Here is a 23,771-nt window from a genome sequence, read left to right as displayed (position 1 = left end):
AGAAAGCATGAGAGGGTCAGAGGGAGAAGCAGACTCCCCGCTGAGCAGGGAGCCCGATGCGGGGCTTGATCCTGGGACTCCAGAATCATGACCTGAGCCAGAGGCAGTCGTTTAACCAACTGAGCCACCCAGGCGCCCAATACATATTTACATGTGTTATATACTGTATTCTTACAATAAAGTAAGCTTGCAAAAAAGTGTTAAGAAAATCATAAAATACACTTATAGTACTGTATTGTATTTATCAAAAAAAAAAATCTCTGTGTAAGTGGACAATGCAGTACAAACCCATGTTGCTCACGGGTCATCGGCATTTCCTTTTCTCACTGTCTCATGAATGTACAGTGGGTTTTTTCCAAACGTGTCATAACCTGATGATATCATTGCTCTGGTGGCTAATAGATATATGCTTTTGCATTCCATGTTTTTAAAAGTTCCATTTTAAAAATCTAATAGGGTAAATAGTGATAGATATAACAAAAACTCTTGAGAGTCTTCAGTAATATCCAAGAGAGTAAAGGGGTCCTGAGTCAAAAATTTTGAGAATTACTGTTTAGGCCTCATCTGAATGGTGCTTCTTTTGAGAATTTTTTGCTTAGGTCCTCTACCAGAGTAACCATTGAGTAACCTCTGTGGTTTGCACTTGCCCTGTCATAGCACTTATCATCCTGTATTGTGGTATGTTAGTTATTTATCTGTCTAGGCCAGTAGACACAGAAAGCTCCATAGAAGAAGGAACTTGCTGTATCCCCAGTACTGAGCACAGGTCTGAATACATAGTAAGTGCTCAATAAACACATGTTGAGCGACTCTCTTCGGAGGTATTGGGGAATATGAGGACTATAATTTGTTTGAAATTATCACCATTTTGTACTTTAGTGATACATTCATTTCTTAATTTTTTGACCCTAATTTTTTTGACCCATCAATATCTGAAAGGGTTTTATTTTATTTTATTTTTTTTTAAAGATTTTATTTATTTATTTGAGAGAGAGAGAATGAGAGAGACAGCACATGAGAGGGGGGAGGGTCAGAGGGAGAAGCAGGCTCCTCGCTGAGCAGGGAGCCCGATGCGGGACTCGATCCCGGGACTCCAGGATCATGATCTGAGCCGAAGGCAGTCGCTCAACCAACTGAGCCACCCAGGCGCCCCTATCTGAAAGGGTTTTAGAAAGCAAGTTGTGTGTGTGTGCGTGCCGAGTGTACAGTACACACACACACACACAAACACACACATGCATATATAGAAAGGAAATGTATATGTATTAGAACAGGAAGAACCTATTTCTGAATCTTTGTCTTCCCAAACCATGGAGCCTTGGACAAGTCTTTATTACTTGGAGTCTAACTTTCCTCATCAAATAATGGGATTGAACTAGATTATATAAAACCTTTTTCCTATATGATACTATGTGATTACATGTGAAAGGTGTCAAAAGATATTAAGTATGTGATTTATGTATTATATTTTATTAAAAATGCACATAAATTTAGTTTTATCCAAATATTAAAATAACTTTGTTTTTACAGGAAAGATGATAAAGACTATGCTTTAAAACAAATAGAAGGAACTGGGATCTCTATGTCGGCATGTAGAGAAATAGCAGTAAGTGAAGTTCTTTTTATAATCATTATTATCAATTGACTTGAGTGTCAACTATGTAGGTCTCTGAATTGTATTTGCCACATATACACATTAATTGAAAGTTGGTAAATATTTTTCATACTGACGATCTATAGAAAAATATATTTGTTTCCTAAGAGAAATAAAGGTGGCATGTAGTATGTAGTTCTAGCAGAAATAACTGTAAAAATTCATTTATTTGGGAGTAAGTCAATCTTAGTTGTTTATATAAATGTATATTTTTCCAATAAATGTCACTAAATATTAAGGGTCCAGTAATTCTTGTTATTTCATTGGGTACAATAAAAGTAAATTTGTTTGAATCTGTATATTCATTAAAATTAATATTTCTATTTTATTAAGATGAGATTGATGTCATTACTTATGTGAACTTAAAATGAGATTGTGTTACTGATTTTCCTTTTTATCTGTCTGTTCATTTGAATATGTAAAAATACGTGCTGTTTTCTTTTGGAAGCATAGCTTTCCATATGGTATTAGAATCTCATTTTGATTCCAAAAGAAAATATTCATGTTAATGCATTACTAAATAATTATTCACACATTTAAACTGAGTATTACTTCCATGAGATTTTACTTCAGTTTTTACTATTTTAACACTGTGGATCCAAATTTATCTTTTCTGGCTATAATCAAAATATTCTAGAATATATATTATAATCTTTGCTTTTGTCATTTTTAGCCCTTTTATCTACCTGGGTATATTAATTTAAATATCTTTACCCGTTTAACAGATTCTATACCACTGGGTTTTCAGTTATCAGCCATTTGTTGTGTGTCATGTTGATGGGAACTAGAGTAGGTAAAAGTAAAGAAACAGAACAAGTGAGAGTCCCTGGCCTTAAATATTTACACACTGATGAGGAAAGACACTCATAAATCTTACAATAATAGTGTACTAAGCACAATGATAGAAGTATGGAGAATGAGAAAATTATCTACATGTAACTGAGAGAATCAAGGAAGGTTGCAGGTTTTGGAAGACACGTAAGAATTACCTCCATGAGGGAAGAGTAGAGGTGAGGTGGAGGGCATTCTTTCTTAACCAAAGGTATGCCATGTTGGAAATTATATTTCAAGTAATTGATAGGTTTTTAATGTTCTTGAATCTAGAGGGAGGATATCTGTACCTTAACTATCAGTTCTTCAACATCTACAGTTCTACATATTCTAGTTAGGTTTAAAGAATTAAAATCCATTAAACCGTGGTTGGTGATGTTAGATGTCATGATGGAGATTACCTTTGGAGGGGTCAGGGAGTGACGGAAGGGGGAGACAAGAGAACTTTCAGGGTTCTAGTAATGTTCTGTTTTTTGATCTTGTTCTGGGTCTGGTTATATGGGTTTACTGTGTGAGAACTCACTGAGCTGTGAGCTTACGGTTTGTGTGCTTTTCTCTGTTTATTAAACTTCAACAAAATGTTTTAAAAACAAACAACTCCATTCATTTTAGGAACAGACATTCTTCATGTATATGTTGATAACTGTAAATGCAGTTAAGCATAGAAAGAAATGCAAAAACTTATTTTTAATGTATTTGATTATGATTCTTCAACCTAAAGTGAGCAGAAATTTTTATTTTTGATGAAATTTACTAATTTTTCCTTTTTATGACTATTGATTTCTGTATCTGGCTGAAGAAATCTTTACGATTGTGAAGAAATTTTCCTGTGTTTTCTTCTAGAAGCTGTATATTTTTGGTTTTATTTTTTAGTTTATGTTATACTTAATTCATTTTTGTTTGTATAGGTGTGATGTAAGGTTTGAGCTTCTTTCCCACCTCACCCCATATGAATGTACAGTTGTTGTAACACCATTTTTTTAAAAAGATTCTTCCCCATTGAATTTGTTTGGCACCTTTGTAAAAACTTAAGTGACTGTGTTAGTATGGACTATTTCTGGACTCTATTCTGTTCCATCTTTTTGTCAATACTTATGCCAATATCAGGTCACTCTAGCTTTACAGCAAGATTTGAAGTGAGACTGTATACGGCCACCAGCCTTATTCTTCTGTTTCAGGATTTGGGGCTATTTTAGGTCCTTTGCATTATCATATAAATTTTTGAATCAGCTAGTCAATTTTTATTTCTAAAATATGCCTGCTGGAATTATAGTTTGACTCAATTCAGGAAATATTGACACATCCAAACCATAAATCTAAAAAGATATACTTTCTATTTTTAAAGGTTTTCCTTAATTTTCTCTACAGTGTTTTATAGTTTTTAGTTGTAGAGGTTTTGCACACCTTCCATTAGATTCATTTCTAAGGACTTCATGTTTTCTGGCACTATTGGAAATGGGATTATTTTTAAAATTTTAATTTAAAATTTTATTTCCCATTTGTTTGCTTCTATACTTAGAAAAAGAACTTTTAAAAGAAAAAATAGAACTTTTAAAATACTGTACATTTTAGATATATATGTAAATTCACTGGTAACCTTTAATATATGCAAATTTTCTGCATAAATAATTATGTCATCTGCAATTTACAATAGTTTTCCTTCTTTCCATCTTTTTATTTTTATTTCTTTTCTTATTGCACTGGCTCGGGCCTTTCATATAATGTTGAAGAGTAATGAGGATGGACATCTTTAACTTATTCCGAATCTTGGGGAAAGTGTTTTCAGTGTTTCATCATTAGGTAAAATGCTAGCTATTGGGTTTTTTTAATAGATGCCATCAGTCAGACTAAGGAAGCTCCTTCTCTTTTATTCATAAGTGGTATCGAATTTTATCAAGATGCTTTTTCACTACATGTACTGAAATGACCCTATAGTTCTCTTTTATTCTGTTACATTGGTAAGCTACATTGATTTTTTTTTTATTTTATTATGTTCTCTTAATCACCATACATTACAGCCTTAGTTTTTGATGTAGTGTTCCATGATTCATTGTTTGCGTATAACACCCAGTGCTCCATTGAATATGTGCCCTCTTTAATACCCATCACCAGGCTAACCCATCCCCCCACCCCCCTCCCCTCTAGAACCCTCAGTTTGTTTCTCAGAGTCCATAGTCTCTCATGGTTCCTCTCCCCCTCCGATTCTCCCACCTTCATTTTTCCCTTCCTACTATCTTCTTTTTTTTAACATAAAATGTATTATTTGTTTCAGAGGTACAGGTCTGTGATTCAACAGTCATAAACAATTCACAGCGCTCACCATAGAACATACCCTCCCCAATGTCTATCACCCAGCCACCCCATCCCTCCCACACCCCACCACTCCAGCAATCCTGTTTGTTTCCTGAGATTAAAAATTCCTCATATCAGTGAGATAATATGCTACACGTCTTTCTCTGATTGACTTATTGCGCTCAGCATAATACCCTCCAGTTCCATCCACGTTGTTGCAAATAGCAAGATTTCATTCCTTTTGATGGCTGCATAATATTCCATTGCGTGTGTGTGTGTGTGTGTGTGTGTATACACACACACACATATATGTATATATATATATACACACACACATACTGCATCTTCTTTATCCATTCAACTGTCGATGGACATCTTGGCTCTTTCCACAGTTTGGCTATTGTGGACTTTGCTGCTATAAACATCGGGGTGCACGTACCCCTTCGGATCACTACATTTGTATTTTTGGGGTAAATACCCAGTAGTGCAATTGCTGGGTCGTATGGTAGCTCTATTTTCAACTTTTTGAGGAACCTCCATACTGTTTTCCAGAGTGGCTGCACCAGCTTGCATTCTCACCAACAGTGTAGGAGGGTTCCCCTTTCTCCGCATCCCTGCCAATATCTGTCGTTTCCTGACTTGTTAATTTTAGCCATTCTGACTGGTGTGAGGTGGTATCTCATTGAGGTTTTGATTTGTATTTTCCTGATGCCAAGTGATGTTGAGCACTTTTTCATGTGTCTGTTGGCCATTTGGATGGAGTTTTCTTTGAAAAAAGTTGATGGTATTTTGATAGGGATTGCATTAAATGTGTAGATTGCTCTAGGTAGTGTTGACATCTTCACAATATTTGTTCTTCCAATCCATGAGCATGGAACGTTTTTCCATTTCTTTGTGTCTTCTTTCATAAGTATTTTATAGTTTTCTGAGTACAGATTCTTTGATTCTTTGGTTAGATTTATTCTTAGGTATCTTATGGTTTTGGGTGCAATTGTAAATGGGATCGACTCCTTAATTTCTCTTTCTTCTCTCTTGTTGTTGGTGTTTAGGAATGCCACTGATTTCTGTGCATTGATTTTATATCCTGCCACTTTATTGAATTCCTGTATGAGTTCTAGCATTTTTGCGGTGGAGTCTTTTGGGTTATCCACATAAAGTATCATATCATCTGCAAACAGAGTTTGACTTCTTTGCTGATTTGGATGCCTTTTCTTTCTTTTTGTTCTCTGATTGCTGTGGCTAGGACTTCTAGTACTATGTTGAATAGCAGTGGTGATACTGGACATCCCTGCCATATTCCTGACCTTAGGGGGAAAGCTCTCAGTTTTTCCCCATTGAGAATGATATTTGCTGTGGGTTTTTCATAGATGGCTTTTATGATTTTGAGGTATGTACCCTCTATCCCTATACTCTGAAGAGTTTTGATTAAGAAAGGATGCAGTACTTCATCAAGTGCCTTTTCTGCATCTGTTGAGAGAATCATATGGTTCTTGTTCTTTCTTTTATTAATGGATTGTATCACATTGATTGATTTGCAGATGTTGAACCAACCTTGCAGCCCAGGGATAAATCCCACCTGGTCCTGGTGAATAATCCTTTGAATGTACTGTTGGATCCTATTGGCTAGTATTTTTGATGAGAATTTTGGCATCCATGTTCATCAAGAATATTGGTCTGTAATTCTCCTTTTTGGTGGGTTCTTTGATTGTGGGATCAAGGTAATGGTGGCCTCATAAAACAAGTTTGGAAGTTTTCTTTCCATTTCTATTTTTTGGAACAGTTTCAGAAGAATAGGTATTAATTCTTCTTGAAATGTTTGGTAGAATTCCCCTGGGAAGCCATCTGGCCCTGGGCTTTTGTTTGTTGGGAGATTTTTGATAACTGCTTCAATTTCCTTAGTGGTTATAGGTCTGTTCAGGTTTTCTATTTCTTCCTGGTTCAGTTTTGGTAGTTGATACATCTCTAGGGATGCATCCATTTCTTCCAGATTATCTAATTTGCTGGCATATAGTTGCTCATATGTTCTTATAATTGTTTGTATTTCTTTGGTGTTGGTTGTGATCTCTCCTCTTTCATTCATGATTTTATTTATTTGGGTCATTTCTCTTTTCTTTTTGATAAGTCTGGCCAGGGGTTTATCAATCTTATTAATTCCTTCAAAGAACCAGCTCCTAGTTTTGTTGATCTGTTCTACTGTTCAGAAAAATTTAAAAAAAAAGAAAATTTAAAAAATTAACTTTGAAAGACTAAAGAATCATGGGGAAAAAAGCCATGAATTGTATGTGCTGTATTCCCCTAGCGCTGAAGTTCTGCTGTCCTCATTGATCGGTAAACTTGGTCTTGGCTGGCTGTTCTTGCTGATCTTCTGGGGGAGGGGCCTTTGCAGTCGTTCTCAGATGTCTTTGCCGGAGGCGGAATTGCCCTGCCCCTGCAGGGGCTGGGCTAAGTAATCTGCTGGGGTTTGCTCTTGGGAGCTTTTGTTCCCTGCAAGCTTTCTGTACAGCTTTGGAGGACAAGAGTGAAAATGGTGGCCTCCCAGTCTCCGTCCCAGAGGAGCCGAGAACTCAGGGCCCCGCTCCTCAGTGAGCCCGCAGAGAAAAGCAGTCAATCACTCCTGTCTCCCCGGTCTCCGGCCGCACTCCTTACTCGCCGGGCCTGTGACTGAGCGTTTCTATCTCTGGCACCCAACCCCCCGTGTGGAGTCTCCAAACCCAGCAGATCCCTGGGGTGCACTCCTGTGCCGCTCCTTCCCGGGGAGGAAGGAAGGGGAGTCTCCCCGGATCTGCCGCTTGTTGGGCCCCTGATGGAAGAGCAGTGGCCCAGCTGTGCCGCGGATCACAGTTTATGGCAACCCCGAGCTGAGAGCCCACTCCTCAGCTCCGTCTCTGCAGCTGGCTTCCCCGCTCTGATACTTGGGAGCTCTGCCACACTCAGGCACCCCCCCCCCGGTCTTTCTGTGACCCTGAGGGTCCTGAGACCACACTGTCCCAGTGAGGGTTCCACACCCCACTTAGCCACTGGAGTGACGTCCCTCAGCGGAGCCGACTTCTAAAAGTTCCGATCTTGTGCTCTGCTGCTCTATCACTTGCTGGTAGCGACCCACGGAGGCCCCCTCCTCCGCCCTCTATCCTCCCAAATATCGCCTTGTATTCATTTCTCCGCAGGTCCTACCTTCCAGAAAGTGGTCTCTTTTCTGTTCAGAGAGTTGTTGCTTTTCTTCAATCTGCTGTTGAGTTCGTAGGTGTTCAGAATGGTTTGATCCCTATCTAGCTGAATTCCTGGGACCAGACGAAATTTAGGTCTCCTACTCCCCTGCCATCTTGCTCCTCCGACCGGCTACATTGATTTTTAATGTTTATCCAGTTTTGCATTCTTGAAATAATGCCTGCTTGGTTATATATTGCTAGATTTGATTTACTAATGTGTTGTAAAGGAGTTTGCAGTGAATGAGTTTGAACGATGTTGGTCTATATGTGTCCTGTAATGTCTTTGTCTTTGGTATCAAGATTGTGGTGCCCTCATGAAATACATTAGGCAGCCTTTTTTTATCCTCCGTATTCTTATAGTCTCTGTAAGATTTATAGTTTTTCTTTCTTAAATGTTTATAGAATTCACCAACCAGTATTATTTACTTAGTTAAGAGCTCTCAGATTTTATTTTTCATCTTGTTTGATATATTGTATTTTTTATGTAATTTGTCTATTTCTTTTTTTTTTTAAGATTTTATTTATTTATTTGACTTGGGGGTTGCACACAAACACAAGCAGGGGGAGTGGCAGGCAGAAGGAGAGGGAGAAGCAGACTTCCCGCTGAGCAGAGACCGCAATGCGGGGCTCGATTCCTGGGCCCTGGGATCATGACCTGAGCTGAAGGCAGACGCTTAACCGACAGAGCCACCCAGGCACCCCTGTAATTTGTCTATATCTAATTTGTCTATTTTGTTTAAGTTGTTGAATTTATTAGCACAAACTTGTTCATAATATTCCATTATCTTTTCACATCTGTAGTTTCTTTGGTGATGTCCTATTTCATTGCGGGTTGGCAATTTGTATTTTCTATGTTATTGATCTCTGCTCTTTATTATATTTTTCCTTCTACTTTGGACTTGCCTTTCTCTTTTATCTTCTTAAGGTGGAACCTTAGGTCATTGATTTTAAATTATTCTTTGCAATAAGCAATTAAAATAACTATAAATTTTCCTCCAAGCGTATTCTACTTGTATTCCATAAGTTTTGTTACATTGTATTTTCATTATCATTTAGTACAGAATACTTTCAGTTTTCTTTGTTCTTTTTTTCATGGATTATTTAGAAATATATTGTTTAATTTTTAGGGGTGCCTAGGTGCCTCAGTTGGTTACGTGTCTCACTCCTGATTTGGGCTTAGGTCATGATCTCAGGGTTGTGAGGTTGAACCCTGCATCGGGCTCCAAACTCAGCCTGAAGTCTGCTTGTCGTTATTCCTCTGCTCCTCTCCTCACAAACTCGCTCTCTGTCTCTCACGCTCTCGCTCTCAAATAAATTAATTAAATCTTTAAAAAATATATATAGTTTAATTTTTAAACGTGTGGAATGGAATAAAAAACTCAGAAATAAACCCATAATTATATGGTCAGTTAATCTTTGACAGAGGAATAGATATACAATGGAAAAAAGACAGTCTCTTCAACAAATGGTTTTGGGGAAACTGGACAGCTAAACTGGACATGCAAAAGAATGAAACTGGACCTCTTTCTTTCACCATATACAAAAATAAACTCAGAATGGATTAAAGACCTAAATGTGAGACCTGAAACCATAAAAATCCTTGAAGAGAGCACAGACAATAATTTCTCTGATGTTGGCTCTAGCATCATTTTTCTAAGATCTATCTCCTGAGGCAAGGGAAATGAAATCCAAAGTAATCTATTGGGACTACATCAAAATAAAAAGTTTTTGCACAGTGAAGGAAACAGTCAACAAAATTAAAAGGCAGTCTACTTAATGGAGAAAGATATTTGCAAATCATATATCTGATAAAGGGTTAGTATCCAAAATATATAAAGAATTGATACAACTCAACACCTAAAAAACACATAACCCAATTTAAAAATGGGAAGAAGACATGAACAGACATTTCTCCAAAGAAGACATCCAGATAGCCAACAGACACAAAAATGATGCCCAACATCACTCATCATCTGGGAAATCCAAATCAAAACTACAATGAGATATTACCTTATACCTGTCAGAATGGCTAAAGTCAAAAACAAAGAAACAACAACTGTTGGTGAGGATGTGGAGGAAAAGGAACCCTGGTGCTCTGTTGGTGAGAATACAAACTGGTGTAGCTACTGTGGAAAACAGTATGGAGGTTCCTCAAAAAGTTAGAAATAGAACTACTCTACAGTCCAGTAATCACACTCCTGGGTATTTACCCCAGAAATTCAAAGGGATACATTTACCCCTCTGTTTGTTGCAGGATCATTTATGATATCCAAATTGTGGAAGCAGCCCAAGTGTCCATCGATAGATGAATGAATAGAGAAGATGTGTGTGTGTGCGTGCGTGCACACACAGAAATATTCAGCCATAAGAACGGAATCTTGCCATTTGCAACAACATGGATGGAGCTAGAGAGTATAATGCTAAGTGAAGTAAATCAGAGAAAGACAAATACTGTATGATATTACTAATATGGAATTTAAGAGACAAAACAAGCAAAAGGGAAAAAAGAGTAAAACCAAGAAACAGACTTTAACTATAGAGAACAAACTGATGATTACTAGAGGGGAGGTGGGTGGGAGATGGATGAAATAGGGGATGGGGATTAAAGAGTACACTTTAATGTACATGATGAGCACTGAGTAATGTATAGAATTGTAAAATCACTATGTTATACACCTGAAACTAGTATAGCACTGTATGTTCACTATACTGGAATTACAATAAAAAAACTTAATAAAAAATTTTTTTAAACATGTGAGTCTTTTGAGATAGTTTATTGTTGATTGCTAATTTATTTCCATGTGGTCAGAGAAAAGAGATCCTATATTTTTGAGACATATACTGAAATATTTACAGGTGAAATCATATCAGATCTAGGATTTATTTCAAAATAATCCAGGGTAAGGTGGGAAGAGTGGGTATGAATGTTGATAAAATGAGATAGGCTGAGAGTGGATAATGATATATGGGGGTCTGTTTTACTATTCTATTTTATTTATGTTTGAAGAATTTCTATAATAAAAAATCAAAAAGAAAAAAAAATCCCATCTCTTTTGGCACATCTTATCAGTCCTCTTTTGCTTCATTAAATCTTCCTCTGAGAAGAAGAAATGTAACACATTTCTTCACCAGTGTGTGCTAGGTGTGAAACAGTCTTTGCTCAGTAAATACTTATGAAAGGGAGGGAAGAAGGAAAGAACTCTGAGTATTTCTACTAAAGAACATTACACGTCTTCATCCTCATTTTATTGTAAGTGGTTTGTTTTGTATTAACAGAATTTCTTGTGAGCTAGAATCCCTTTAGCTTAGTGGTTTTCAAACTGTGCTTCAGTGGACCATCTACTATATTCCAAGAGGCAGTCTTGTAGTTGGAGTAAGGGAGCTAGGGGAGCAAAGGTAAAGCTCCAGACTCTACTTTGAAAGTTCACATCTGCTTTAATCTAGGCACCTCAGGGTTTGTTTTTATCAGAGGAATAGATATACAATGGAAAAAAGACAGTCTCTTCAACAAATGGTGTTGGGGAAACTGGACAGCTTCCCCTGTGAAGAAAGCTTCCACAGCTTTAACAAAATAATTGAAATAATTTTGGAACAGTATTCTGTATACAGTTGTAGTATTTCAACTTAGCTATCATCATACCCATGGCATAAATTCAGAATTTATTATTTTTGCCATGTTGTAAAATTTTAATATTAGAAATCAGTGTCGTTTGAGAATATCAGAGGTTTTATTTCCTATATTCTCACTGGTGTAAGTGATATTTATTGACAAGATACAGTTTTAAATGTTATTAATTTATATTTATTTTACTTTAAGAGTTCAGATTAAGTGTGATATTGTATGGTACAACTGGAGTGAATTAAGTTTATGATGAATGATGTATTAAGACATTTGTATATTTAGTAGTGATCTTAGTACAGAAAATTATAAGATTTTTTTTTTAAGATTTTATTTATTTATTTGAGAGAGAGAATGAGAGAGAGAGAGCAGGAGAGGGGGGAGGGTCAGAGGGAGAAGCAGACTCCCCGCCGAGCAGGGAGCCCGATGCGGGACTCGATCCTGGGACTCCAGCATCATGACCTGAGCCGAAGGCAGTTGCTTAACCAACTGAGCCACCCAGGCGCCCAAATTATAAGATTTTATTCCCAGTAGAATAAGAAGAATTTAGGTGATTTCTGTGATGGAAACCATTGCTTAAATTTATTCAGACCTTTTCTTTAAATTTTTTTTTTAACATGAAAACTTCAAAAAGGCCAAAAAAAACCCCTCAGAAAATGTTAAATAAGTATCTACATGCTATGGGCTGTTTCTGTATGGGGTGATGAAATGCTGAAGTGCTTTTCATCAGCTGGGAGAACTCTGGAATGTTCTCACAGCGTCAGAGTAGCAGTCTCAAAGTACTGCCTGTAGCACTTAAAGCCCTGCTCAGATTACCTGTGCTTTACCTAGCTTTGCCACTTACTAGCTTTTAGGACCCAAGCAAGTTAGTTAATTTCCTTGTGTTTTCGTTTCCTCATTTGTAAAATGGTAATAGTGTCCCATAGGATTTATTGTGAGGAACTTGGCATACTTCTCTGGACCTGATAAACTCTAGGTAAATGTTAGCTGCTCTCAATAAATAATCAGTTACCACTGCTGCAGCCACAGCATTAGGATTGTGTGCTTACTTTTACTTGCATTTGTCTCCCACTAGAGGACTTCAGCAAGTCTTAGCACGTTTTATATGCCAGGACCTAGAGCATCTACCACAGTGGCTGGCGTGTAGGAGGCATTTGGTTAATGTTAGTCCTGCTAAATGTAGCCCAGCGCCCTGGCTTTTTGGAAGTTCTTCAATAGAAATATTGACTTAGGGGCGCCTGGGTGGCTCAGTCGGCTAACTGTCTGCATTCGGCTCAGGTCATGATCCCAGGGTCCTGGGATCGAGCCCCGCATCAGGCTCCCTACTCAGTGGAGAGCCTGCTTCTCCCTCTCCCACTCCCCCTGCTTGTGTTCCCTCTCTCGCTGTCTCTCTGTCAAATAAATAAAATAAAAAGAAATATTGACTTAGACGTAATTCCCCACTGAGACTCAGTTCCATCTCTAACCCCATAGTGACCCATCTCCTGATAAATCTCCCTTAAAACACCCAACATAGAGTGTTTTACTTACTCAGTAATAGTAGTTATTTGCTGTATTAGTTTGCCAAGGCTGCCATAACAAAATACTATGAACTGGGTGGCTTAAACAACAGAAACTTACTTTCTAAGAGGGTCTGCAGAAACCTCTGTGGCTCCTCCTGAGTTTGCAGACGACCACCCTCTTGTGGCCTCTTCAGTGGCCATCTATCTGTACAAGCTGCCCTGGTGTCTCTGTATGTATCCTAACCTCCTCCTCTTAGAATGTCACCATTCAGAATGGATTAGGGCCTCCCTAATGACCTTATTTTAACTCACTTGCCTCTTCGAAGGCCTTATCTTCAAATACAATCACATTCTGAGGTACTGGGGGTTAGGGCTTCAACATATGAATTTGAGGAGAACACAATTCAGTCCATAACACTTACTATTACTTACTTACCTACTTATGATTATAATTACTTATGATAATGGTAGCTGTTACTGTTAATATATTATTAAATCATTACCCTGGAAGATTCGTTGTCTGACTAATTAGCTGGATGTTTTAAAAAGAGAAGTGGATTAGTTTTTTTAAGAAGTGGATTTTTTAAAGAAGTGGATTAAGGTTTTTATGATGAAAGCAATGATCTTAGTCCACAGATCAGAAGCCAAAGGGTGTGTTATATGATACTTTTTAATTTGTATATTTTGTTTATTCACAAATTCATTATTTACCAAAAACTTAATGAGTGCCTACCAGGTCCCCAGGCAGGGTGTTAGAAGGTAGCAGCGCCATCGTGAGCAAGACACGTGCCTGCCATTGGCCAGTTCACAACCTAGTATATACTTAAAATATCTGTGCCTCTGGAATGTAACAAGAAATAGTTCCCCAGAGTATTAGGTCTTAGGAAGTGTTGGTATTTGGGGCGCGTGGGTGGCTCAGTCGGTAAAGCGTCTGCCTTCAGCTCAGGTCATGATCCCAGGCTTCTGGGATCGAGCCCCGCATCGGGCTCCCTGCTCAATGGAGAGCCTGCTTCTCTCTCTCCCTCTGCCTGCCGCTGTGCCTATTTGTGCTCTCTCTCTGTCAAATAAATAAAATCTTAAGAGAAAAAAAAAAGGTGTTATTAGACCTTGGAGTGCTGACTTTGTATTTTAAAAGTCAATTGATTGGGGCACCTGGGTGGCTCAGTTGGTTAAGCGACTGTCTTCGGCTCAGGTCATGATCCCGGAGTCCTGGGATCAAGTCCCACATCGGGCTCCCGGCTCAGCAGGGAGCCTGCTTCTCCCTCTGACCCTTTCCCCTCTCATGCTGTTTCTCTGTCTCTCTCTCTTTCTCTCAAATAAATAAATAAAAAATCTAAAAAAAAAAAAAAAGTCAATTGATTAATTTTAAAAGCATTAAAATCCTGATTCGAACCACTACCCAGGACTGTGATCGTGAGCAAATTATTTAATCCCCTCAAACCACTATTTCCTCATTTATAAAATAGGAGTAATATAAATATTATATAAGGTTAATTCATGATTAAGTGACATAATGCATGTCATAGCACCATACTTGGCACTTATGAAGAACTTAATAAAATGGTTGCTGCTGGGTCTTTTTTGTTTTTAGTTTTTTGGTTTTTTTCCAGTTCAGGAGCTAAGCCTCATCTTGGAGGTGAAATTGAGGAGATACTAAGAATAGCTTTATATGTAGGTTTCTAATAATTGGAGAGAACTTTTGCCAGAGCTTTGGAGTTTGTTATAATTTCTACCCTGCCAGTTTCCAGAAAGGATTTGAAATAGTGCCTGAGAAGTGTGTTCCAATCATGAGGTAATGGAGGAAACACTGACCCAGAACTAAGATGAACTTAGCACTAGGTTTAGCTCTGGAGCCAGCTAGATGATCCTGGGTAATCCCGAAGTGTAGGCTCTCCCTATCAGATTCTTTGCCTTGTTTATTAATTAGGAAATCCTTAATCTTAGATACTGGCCTTTAGGTTTCTGAGGCTTTGTGTATAATCTCCAGAGTCTCATAAGTTTGAAATTATATTCTAAAAGCAGAAATATATAATTTGAATTTAATCTTCCTCCTGAATGATTATCACTTTCCAGAGAATAATCATTAATATAAATGACTTAATAGATAGTCCATAGTCTTTCCGTGGCTGAATTCATTTCAGAGTCCCTAATATATTGTTAACATTGCATTTATATTAATTCTTGTTTTGGTAGCAGCATTCTTATAGAAGGTACTAAAGTCGTAAGTTCTAAGACCTTGACTTTCTCACATGGCTGTCATGTATTTGGAAAACACTGGGAAGGCACTGTGTAAGTCAGTTTTAACTGATAAAGACATAGTATCAGGCTTCATGAGAAATTTTTTCTTGTCATTGTTACTGCCGTTGTTCCTTTTTTTTTTCTTGGCAGAGTAGGAATACTTTTTAACTGATGGATTATTAGGGCCACTTTGATTAATAAATGAGGATAAGATAAGGCAATAAAAGATTTTAAATAGAATGTCCTTCTAGGAAATGAGAAGGGTTAAACCCATTAAAATGTTTTCTACTTAGATGCCTTTGTCTGTATAAGTTTTTTATTATTTTATGGAAAGTTCACAAAATCTTAATCAACTATATAATTTAAATGACTGAAAAAAATAGATACTATATCTCACAGAATTACAGATCTTAATTCTCATCTGATATTTGATATTGACAAATGTTATATTTTCTAATGTTGCAATTAGTTTTTTAAAAGCTATTGAATGGTACACTTAAAATTGTTAAAATGGTGATTTAATGTATATTTTTTCACAATTAAAAACCAAAGCAAAAGTAAAAACCAACTAAACAATAACAACAAAACAGATTTACTAAGTTATATCTTTTCAGTATCTTTTCCCCAGAGTTTTTCTGCGTTTGTTACTGAAGCACCTATTTGGACACTTTCCAAATAGTGTGGGTAGTTAGTAGATTTTTAGGATTGATTACCACTGGGTTTATATATCTGTGAATTACAAATGTATGATTTATTTAACATTATTTTCATGGCAAAGATTTTTAATTGATCTTCCTTGTTTTGCAGTTACTTCGAGAGCTTAAGCATCCAAATGTCATCTCTCTTCAAAAGGTATTTCTGTCTCATGCTGATAGGAAAGTATGGCTTCTGTTTGACTACGCTGAACATGACCTCTGGGTAAGGTGAATTGCTGGTAGACATTGAGCCCTTGGTTTCAGACAGGGATTAAGAGTGACTAAAAACAATTTTAGTTTATCTTACTATGAGATTTACATTTTAAAAATAAAAGTAACCTCATAGAATATGGTTGATGAATTACCAATACTAGGGTAATTTTGCTTTGTATTACTATATTTTGATCTTACCAATTTGAACTTTGTAACATGCTACAGAAAATAGAATCTGAAGAGTATAAACAGTTATTCAGTATTGTTTCCTAGCTATAGATTTTTGATAAAATTTTAAAAAGTAACTGTAATAGCTATTTTGTTATAGAATTTAAAAGCAGCATGTTTCCTTTTACTCTATAAAGGAATATAAAATGAGAAAGTGGTATCCTCATTATAGGAAGATAAATATGTTATATTTGGAAGACTAGACTGAAATTTATGGTTCGGTCTGTTATTTGTCATATGACATTAAGCAAGTCTCTTAATGGCTCTGAAGTTGTAGTCCCCCCAACTCCATCTGTAAAATGTGGTACTTTTCCTGCTTTTTTACAGGATTTTTCTGAAGAGCAATTTTGTATTTGAAAAGCTTTATAAACTAAGTGTACTATACAAATGTAGCATACTATTAATCATTTATTGGATATTATTCATACTTAATACTCCATATTCTAATGTATTTCTTATTTCCATCAGCAGAAGTTCAATATTGTACTTACTTGAATTGGGCATGTTCTTGTATAGGAAGAATTCTTTGTGGAAGAGAGCTCCCAATTAAATCCTTGAAGATTCTCAAAGTCAAGTAATTACAGTCAATTAGATTAGTTTTATTTGGTTAGCTAATATAATGACAAAAATGATGTTATATTGATAAAAATTATTATAAACTGAGAATTTAAATTTATCTTGGCTAGATAGCTGAATTACAAACAGCTAACTCAGTATTTTGTATTTACTCAGTAGATTGCTTGGTATTTACATAAGTCTTGGGTAACTATAAAATTTACTCTTTTATTAAACATAACAGTTATGTTCTTTGAAAGTCTGAAATGCCATCTTGGGGATAAGAGTTTATGATATATAATGAAAATAGCAAGATAGCCAAAATATCTTTGAAATATACTCACAAAACTTATATCCTGATCAATCTTGTGTAAAACATGTTAACATAGACTACAGTTTAGAAAATAAAATAAGTAAACAAAAACCCAATATTACATTGAGTTAATTAACAAGTACTTCACTTCTGTGAACTATATTTTTTCTGGTATTTAATAAGTAATTTAATAAGATCTTTAAGTATTTCACTGTGTTTTGTATACTGTTCTATATTTATATTTACATATTGGTTGTACATTTATTGAGATAAATACAAGAGAAAACATATATACAGATCTTCCTTGACTTACATGGGGTTACATCCTAATAAACCCATCACAAACTGAAAATCTCATTAAGTCAGAAATACATTTAATACACCTGACCAATCGAACATCACAGCCTAGCCTAGCCTACCTTAAATGTGCTGAGAACACTTCTATCAACCTCCAGCTGGACAAAATCATCTAACACAAAGCCTATTTTATAATAAAGTGTTAAATATCTCATGTTAGTTATTGAATACTGTACTGAAAATGAACAATGGAATGGTTGTATGAGTATGGAATCATTGTAAATGTATTGGTTGTTTACCCTTGCTGACTGGGTGCAGTACCTCCTGCTGCCCGGGGTCATGAGCAAGTGTTGTACTGCATGTCACCAACCTGGGAAAAGATCAAATTTCAAAATTCGAAGTATAGTTTCTGCTGAATGCTTGTCACTTTTACTCCATCATAAAGCCAAAAAGTCAAGTTGAACCATTGTAAATTGGGACCGTTGATACTGCTATGCAAGGGATTATAATCTTCTGGCTCGATTTTAGATATCTTTAAAATTTACATTTTTCATTCAGCTGTAGTTTGTAAATATAAATACAAAATTTTGAAATAAAACTAGTAGAAATTCCAGTAAAATTGCTCAAAAGTAAGTTAGCCTTCTAAAAATAGTAAAATAGTTTTAAACTCTTTTGCTAATTTCCAGTACTAGCCTCATTTACATAATTTTAACCAACAGATTTCAGAAATTGACACTTATATGGGTTTCATATACTTTCAGATTTATAAGAAATATTTTTTGCTCTGTAGATTCCTGTTTTCCATGAGTAAATGCAGTTTGATTCAAATTGTTTTTATGTTATCTGGAAAGAATTGTTTTCGAACTGAAAGTAGACGTCAAATTTTCTGTTTTATGAAACTGCTGTCCAAGGTCAATGCTGGTTGTAAATATTTTTGTTGTTGTAGCTTCTGTTCTTTTAAAAATAAATCTAATCAAATCAAATTGGGATTCTGTTAATAAAAATTTGTTAAATTAGGGTGGCCAATATTGAATTGAACACTCATACTCAAGCCTAACATGAAATCAAATTATATGACCCAAATTTATGAGAAATTTTCTAGGCTGCTTTATAAACATGATTTGTAATAAAACATGATTTGTAATAGTTGAACATAGGAGATAGTATTGTATTCAGTATAATTCCTAGCAGGCTAGTATGTGATATCTAATTTTACATGTAGGTATAATAATTATACTTTTATAAATTATGCTGCATGCAGTGTTCCCAGATGTGTATATATCGTCATCATTGGCTTTATTGTCATCTTATTAATATTCATTTAAGTCACGTAAGGACTTTTAATGTTCATTTTAATAAAAATCAAATAATTGACTTTACTCAAACCTCCTTTATCCATTTTATTTTCTTATTTTAATTGGAATATTGAAATGAATTAGCTGGGCTAAGGCGGCGGAGAGTAACAAAAACAGTCCCAGTAAAAAGAGTCATTTAAAAAAATTGCTCAGGTATTGGTGAAATTTCATGATAAGCACACCACATATTTGTTATATAGCCCTGGAATAAAAATGAAGGTAAGAGATTTCTCCAGTGTAGTTATAAAATACTGGTTTAAAAAAAAGTATTTTGTTAAACCCTAATGAAAGTATTTATAAAGAAATGCATATGGCATCATTTATTGCACCTCCCTACATATTCTTCTATTCTTATTCTGGCAGATTTTAATTGTTAAAAATGATGTATTTCAGTCTATTTTTATTAAGCTCTAGAGAACCACTAGCTCTTATTAAGGTGAACAGACTTCATTGTCACACCATTTCTTAGGATAGGTGACAGAACATTCTAGATTATTGAATTGTAGCTCTGTTTTGTTTGACTGTTTTTAAATACTTTGGAAAAATAACTGAGAAGAAAATTAAAATAGTGTAATGCTGCTAGTAAAGTATAGATTAATCATACTACATGCATGCTGACTGATAGAGTTTACCTTCCCACCAGGTAGTCTTTGCTATATATTTTTCCTCTGGAAAGTAAAACTCCTTCACTCATTAATTACTAGTTATTCTTTATCCATGTTCTACTTTCTATATCATAAGAAAATAGGAAGTGAAAATGTTGACCTCTAATATAAAATATGTCAATTATGTTTATTAATTTCAAGAATATGCTTAATATTCACTCAGAAATACTGCTCAAGAGTCTGTTCATGTTCACATAAGGTGCCAGGCATATACCTGTGTTTTACACACAGCAGAGTTGACTTCACCTGACTTGTAGGTGTTCTTACAGTTTAAAAGTGCTTTAATTAAAATGAAGAAACCTGTCAAGAGAGTTTGAAACATTGGATCTTGTTTCTTTTGAGGTACATTTACTTATAAAGTGATTTTTCTATTTATAAAGTGGTATTGTGTTTTACCAGATGTCCAAAGCTTTTAATGGGTTTAAGGCTGTTTTTTTCTCATCTGAGTCTTTCATGTTTCTAAATATTTTCAATGTGAACTGGTCATTTACATGTTATTTCTTTATGCTTCTGTGTATTTTATTGAAGTAATTTCCCTGTTTGCTTTTTGCTTGGTTTATAACCCATGCGTTGTAAATAGGTACCACATCTGTGCTGTGTCAGCCAACCCAGGAGTACCTCTTGAAATTTGTTTTTTGTTTTTTTTTTCTTTTCATTTAATAACTACAGATAAAGATTCTGTTCTTGAAAATTTCCACCAGGTAAACAGGGATCAGGTATACTCTGAAAGTAATTTTTAATTATACTTTCAAAATAAAATCACATTGTTCTCTGCTTCTGTGTTGCAGTCATTTATTTTCTGAGACATGATCATATGCTTAAGAAATGAAACTTCAGCTCCAGTTATTAGGAAATTTTAAATTTATGTTATCCAGCAGAATGTAAGATGATATTTTCAGTATCTTTGGGAATCCCTGAGTGTTTCTTTTTCTGGCACGAAAATATTATACATCAGATTATCTTTCCCTCTTTTCCTTTTTAAGCTTCTGGTGGTATTTTTGTTTCTTTCAGCATATAATCAAGTTTCACAGAGCTTCTAAAGCAAACAAGAAGCCAGTTCAGTTACCTCGGGGAATGGTGAAGTCACTATTATATCAGATCCTAGATGGGATTCACTACCTGCATGCTAACTGGGTGTTGCACAGGGATTTGGTAAGTTGATATGTAGTTAGGTCTAAGCTAGAAAGATGCCTTTATAGTTGGATGATTTTCTAGTTGTCTCTAGATATTAGTGGTACATAGACCTGCAAACCTTATAGAGTGAGAGTGCTGTAGTCTCATAACATAGTCTAGCCTTGTGCTGTTTATATGATGCATCCTACTCCTCTGACATAAAGTGGCTGGGGTTCAGTGAAGCAGTGAAAGAGGGCACATTTATTTTCCTAAGCTTTTGTTTACTTTTAAGTCTGTAAAGAAGTATTGACTTGCTTGATTCTTAGCTGCTAGGCAAACTCTAGAAATTGATATATTTATGAATAACTTGGAAATGAAACTTTTGGAGCCTACCGCATACTAAGTTACGTATTAGAAGAGGTGATGTTAATTCAATCTGCTTATTTTTTAAGCCTCACTATATTAGTAGCATGTTTATTAGTCATAATTAAGAACTTTATTCAGAAGCCTTGTCATGTTAAGGTACATTGAATTTTTAAGAATTTAGAAACTTGGGCGCCTGGGTGGCTCAGTTGGTTAAGCGACTGCCTTCGGTTCAGGTCATGATCCTGGAGTCCCTGGATCGAGTCCCGCATCGGGCTCCCTGCTCGGCGGGGAGTCTGCTTCTCCCTCTGACCTTCCTCCCTCTCATGCTCTCTGTCTCTCATTCTCTCTCTCTCAAATAAATAAATAAAATCTTTAAAAAAAAAAAAAAGAATTTAGAAACTTCAGAAATTGGCTTTCTTATTTTTATTTTACATGGCAGAATAATTTACGCCTTTTTAAAACCCATCTAGCATTAATATGTTCATTAAATTGTGCATTATTCATTACTCTTCATGGATGAAAATTTAAATCTCAAATTCCCCTTATTGCATAATTACATTGTGCTTTTGTTGTTCTTTTCTTTGGAAAGGTGGTAACTATAGTAAAGTTTATAACAATGCCTTCATTCCAAACAATTACAAAGACAATTCTGGAACTGATGATTTGGTCTCTAATCACATGTGTTACATTGGAAAAAACCCTGTAGAATTTAAGCCAGAGCTGATCTGCCTCTTGCACATATTCTTTCCAGGCTGCTGTATATTTAGTACCTTCAGATCAGATGTTCCAGTGTCATAGTTTCTAGTTCTTTCTTCTATCTTCAATAAATCTCCTTTCAATATGTTTAATGGTATTTATTTTATCTCTAGTTCTCATACCTAGAAAGCATTTAGACCGGGACCTATAACATCAGAAATTTGTTTGAAACAACTTTTTTCCTTATGTAAACTTTATTTTTAATATTATTGGAATATTCATGGTGGATTTATAGAACAGAAGTAGGACAAATCCATTGGCTCCTTTTATGAATCTGAAAACAAATTTCAACCTTTAGGGGTGTAGTCAACTTAGGGAAAAACTATTACTACTTTTGAGCTACTGACCTTTTTTATGATCTCTAAAAGAATAAAATCTGGCAAAAGGGTATTTTTCCCTAATTATGCTGAGATGACACTACATTTTCTTTTTATAGTAAATTATTTTTCATCATTAAAATATATATGTTTATTAGATGAATGCAAATAATACAAACCAGTATTTAAATTGTTAATGCATAATGTACTTAAACCACTTACAGTAATATTAACTACAGTAGTGAAAATAATTATAAAGTTTAATTTTTTTTATTTCTCTTTTGGGATAGTTCTTTCTATTGGTGCAGCCTAAATGAGTTGTCTTTGACCTAGGGATAGTGTAAGATATGTCATTTCAAAGGTCTCTGTTAGTGGTGTGCCAGGAGGTGGGGGCCGGGGGGGGCAGTGCATTCTAGATGCCAGTATCAGAGGGATGCACTCTCTGGAGATGATTTAAAAAGAATGATGAAACAGATGAAAAGTAGTTATTTTCTGTTGTCACCATATGCTGGCAGTTGTGAATGATATCAGTTATAAAATATTCCTGTTCACAGAGCAAACCATTCTGACTCCTCTATCCCCTTTATATGCCACTGCTACTGTTTAGTAGTCAATTTATCCAAAATATTTTCTGAACTCTAATATATTATTTGTGTCCTGCTACCTTTTTGATTTCCCCGTTTGGAGTGAGAGTTCCTGTATTGTCTGTGTGTGACTCCTTACACCTAACTCTTATGAGCATCACAGGCCCACGGAACCATTGTGTCATTAAAGTGGTAACCTCTGCCTCCAGGCTGGATCTTACTGGGTCAGGTGCTTACTTCTTGAATTTGTTCTCAATTTTTTAAAGGAAGATTCATTACGGCAGTTTTGTTGTTGGTTTTGTTGTTGTTTTTAAATGTGCCCACCTTCCTGCTAACTAAAAAATAGATTTTGGAGTTTTGAGGTTATATGATGTTCAACTGTAGTTACATTAGAAATTCATATATGAATACTTCTTTATATATGAATTTCTAATGTAAAATAGTTACTTTAAAGAATGTTCTTCAGAAGCTGTATAACATGACTTTTTAAACTCTTTCTCAATATTTATTATTATTTGCAGATGAAATATTTACCCTATAAGAATAAATATAATTAATAGTTAATTTCATTCCTTGCTTCTTTTCAGTCAAGTTTAGATGAAATGTGGCAATATTGACCTTAACCGACCTATATAGATTTCTCATGTTTTGAATTGAACCAATTGGTTGAGTTGCTGACTTGCCAAGAGAAACATCATACCAAAATGGATAATTGGCACAGACTCCCTAAAAACATCATTTTAATAATGCCCAGAATGTTATTGAAGCTTTTGCTCAATAAAATTGTCTTCATTATTAATAGACACACTGGTTTGAGATGATAGAGTTACGAAGTTCTTTGTTTGATATGTGCACTTGAACTTTAACAATTAATAATCCTATTTAATAAATAAAGATTAATTTTGTCACTGTTAATCATCACATAGTAGCAGATCAGTAACTGGGGTCTGTCATCCTTGATGTGAAATAGAG

At 35.5% G+C, this 23,771-nt stretch overlaps 1 protein-coding gene across 3 annotated transcripts in view; it reads left to right on the top strand.

Moving 5' to 3' along the window:
- Window positions 1–23,771, top strand: part of CDK8 (cyclin dependent kinase 8) — a 127,248-nt gene that overhangs the window by 59,235 nt on the left and 44,242 nt on the right. For 2 of the 3 annotated variants that reach the window (XM_035003658.1, XM_035003657.1), the window contains exons 2-4: window positions 1,531–1,606; window positions 16,150–16,260; window positions 20,675–20,815. In XM_035003658.1, coding sequence (XP_034859549.1) covers window positions 1,531–1,606; window positions 16,150–16,260; window positions 20,675–20,815 — 328 coding nt within the window. The remainder of the gene's footprint in view (window positions 1–1,530; window positions 1,607–16,149; window positions 16,261–20,674; window positions 20,816–23,771) is intronic. The other variant, XM_035003659.1, reaches the window with a different exon arrangement.

This window comes from Mirounga leonina, unplaced genomic scaffold, assembly GCF_011800145.1.
Source record: "Mirounga leonina isolate KUSES-001 unplaced genomic scaffold, KU_Mleo_1.0 Mir_127, whole genome shotgun sequence".
In the NCBI taxonomy this organism is placed as follows: Eukaryota; Metazoa; Chordata; class Mammalia; order Carnivora; family Phocidae; genus Mirounga; species Mirounga leonina.
The sequence above is the reverse complement of the archived record's forward strand: the minus strand, read 5'-3'. Positions and strand labels throughout refer to the sequence as shown.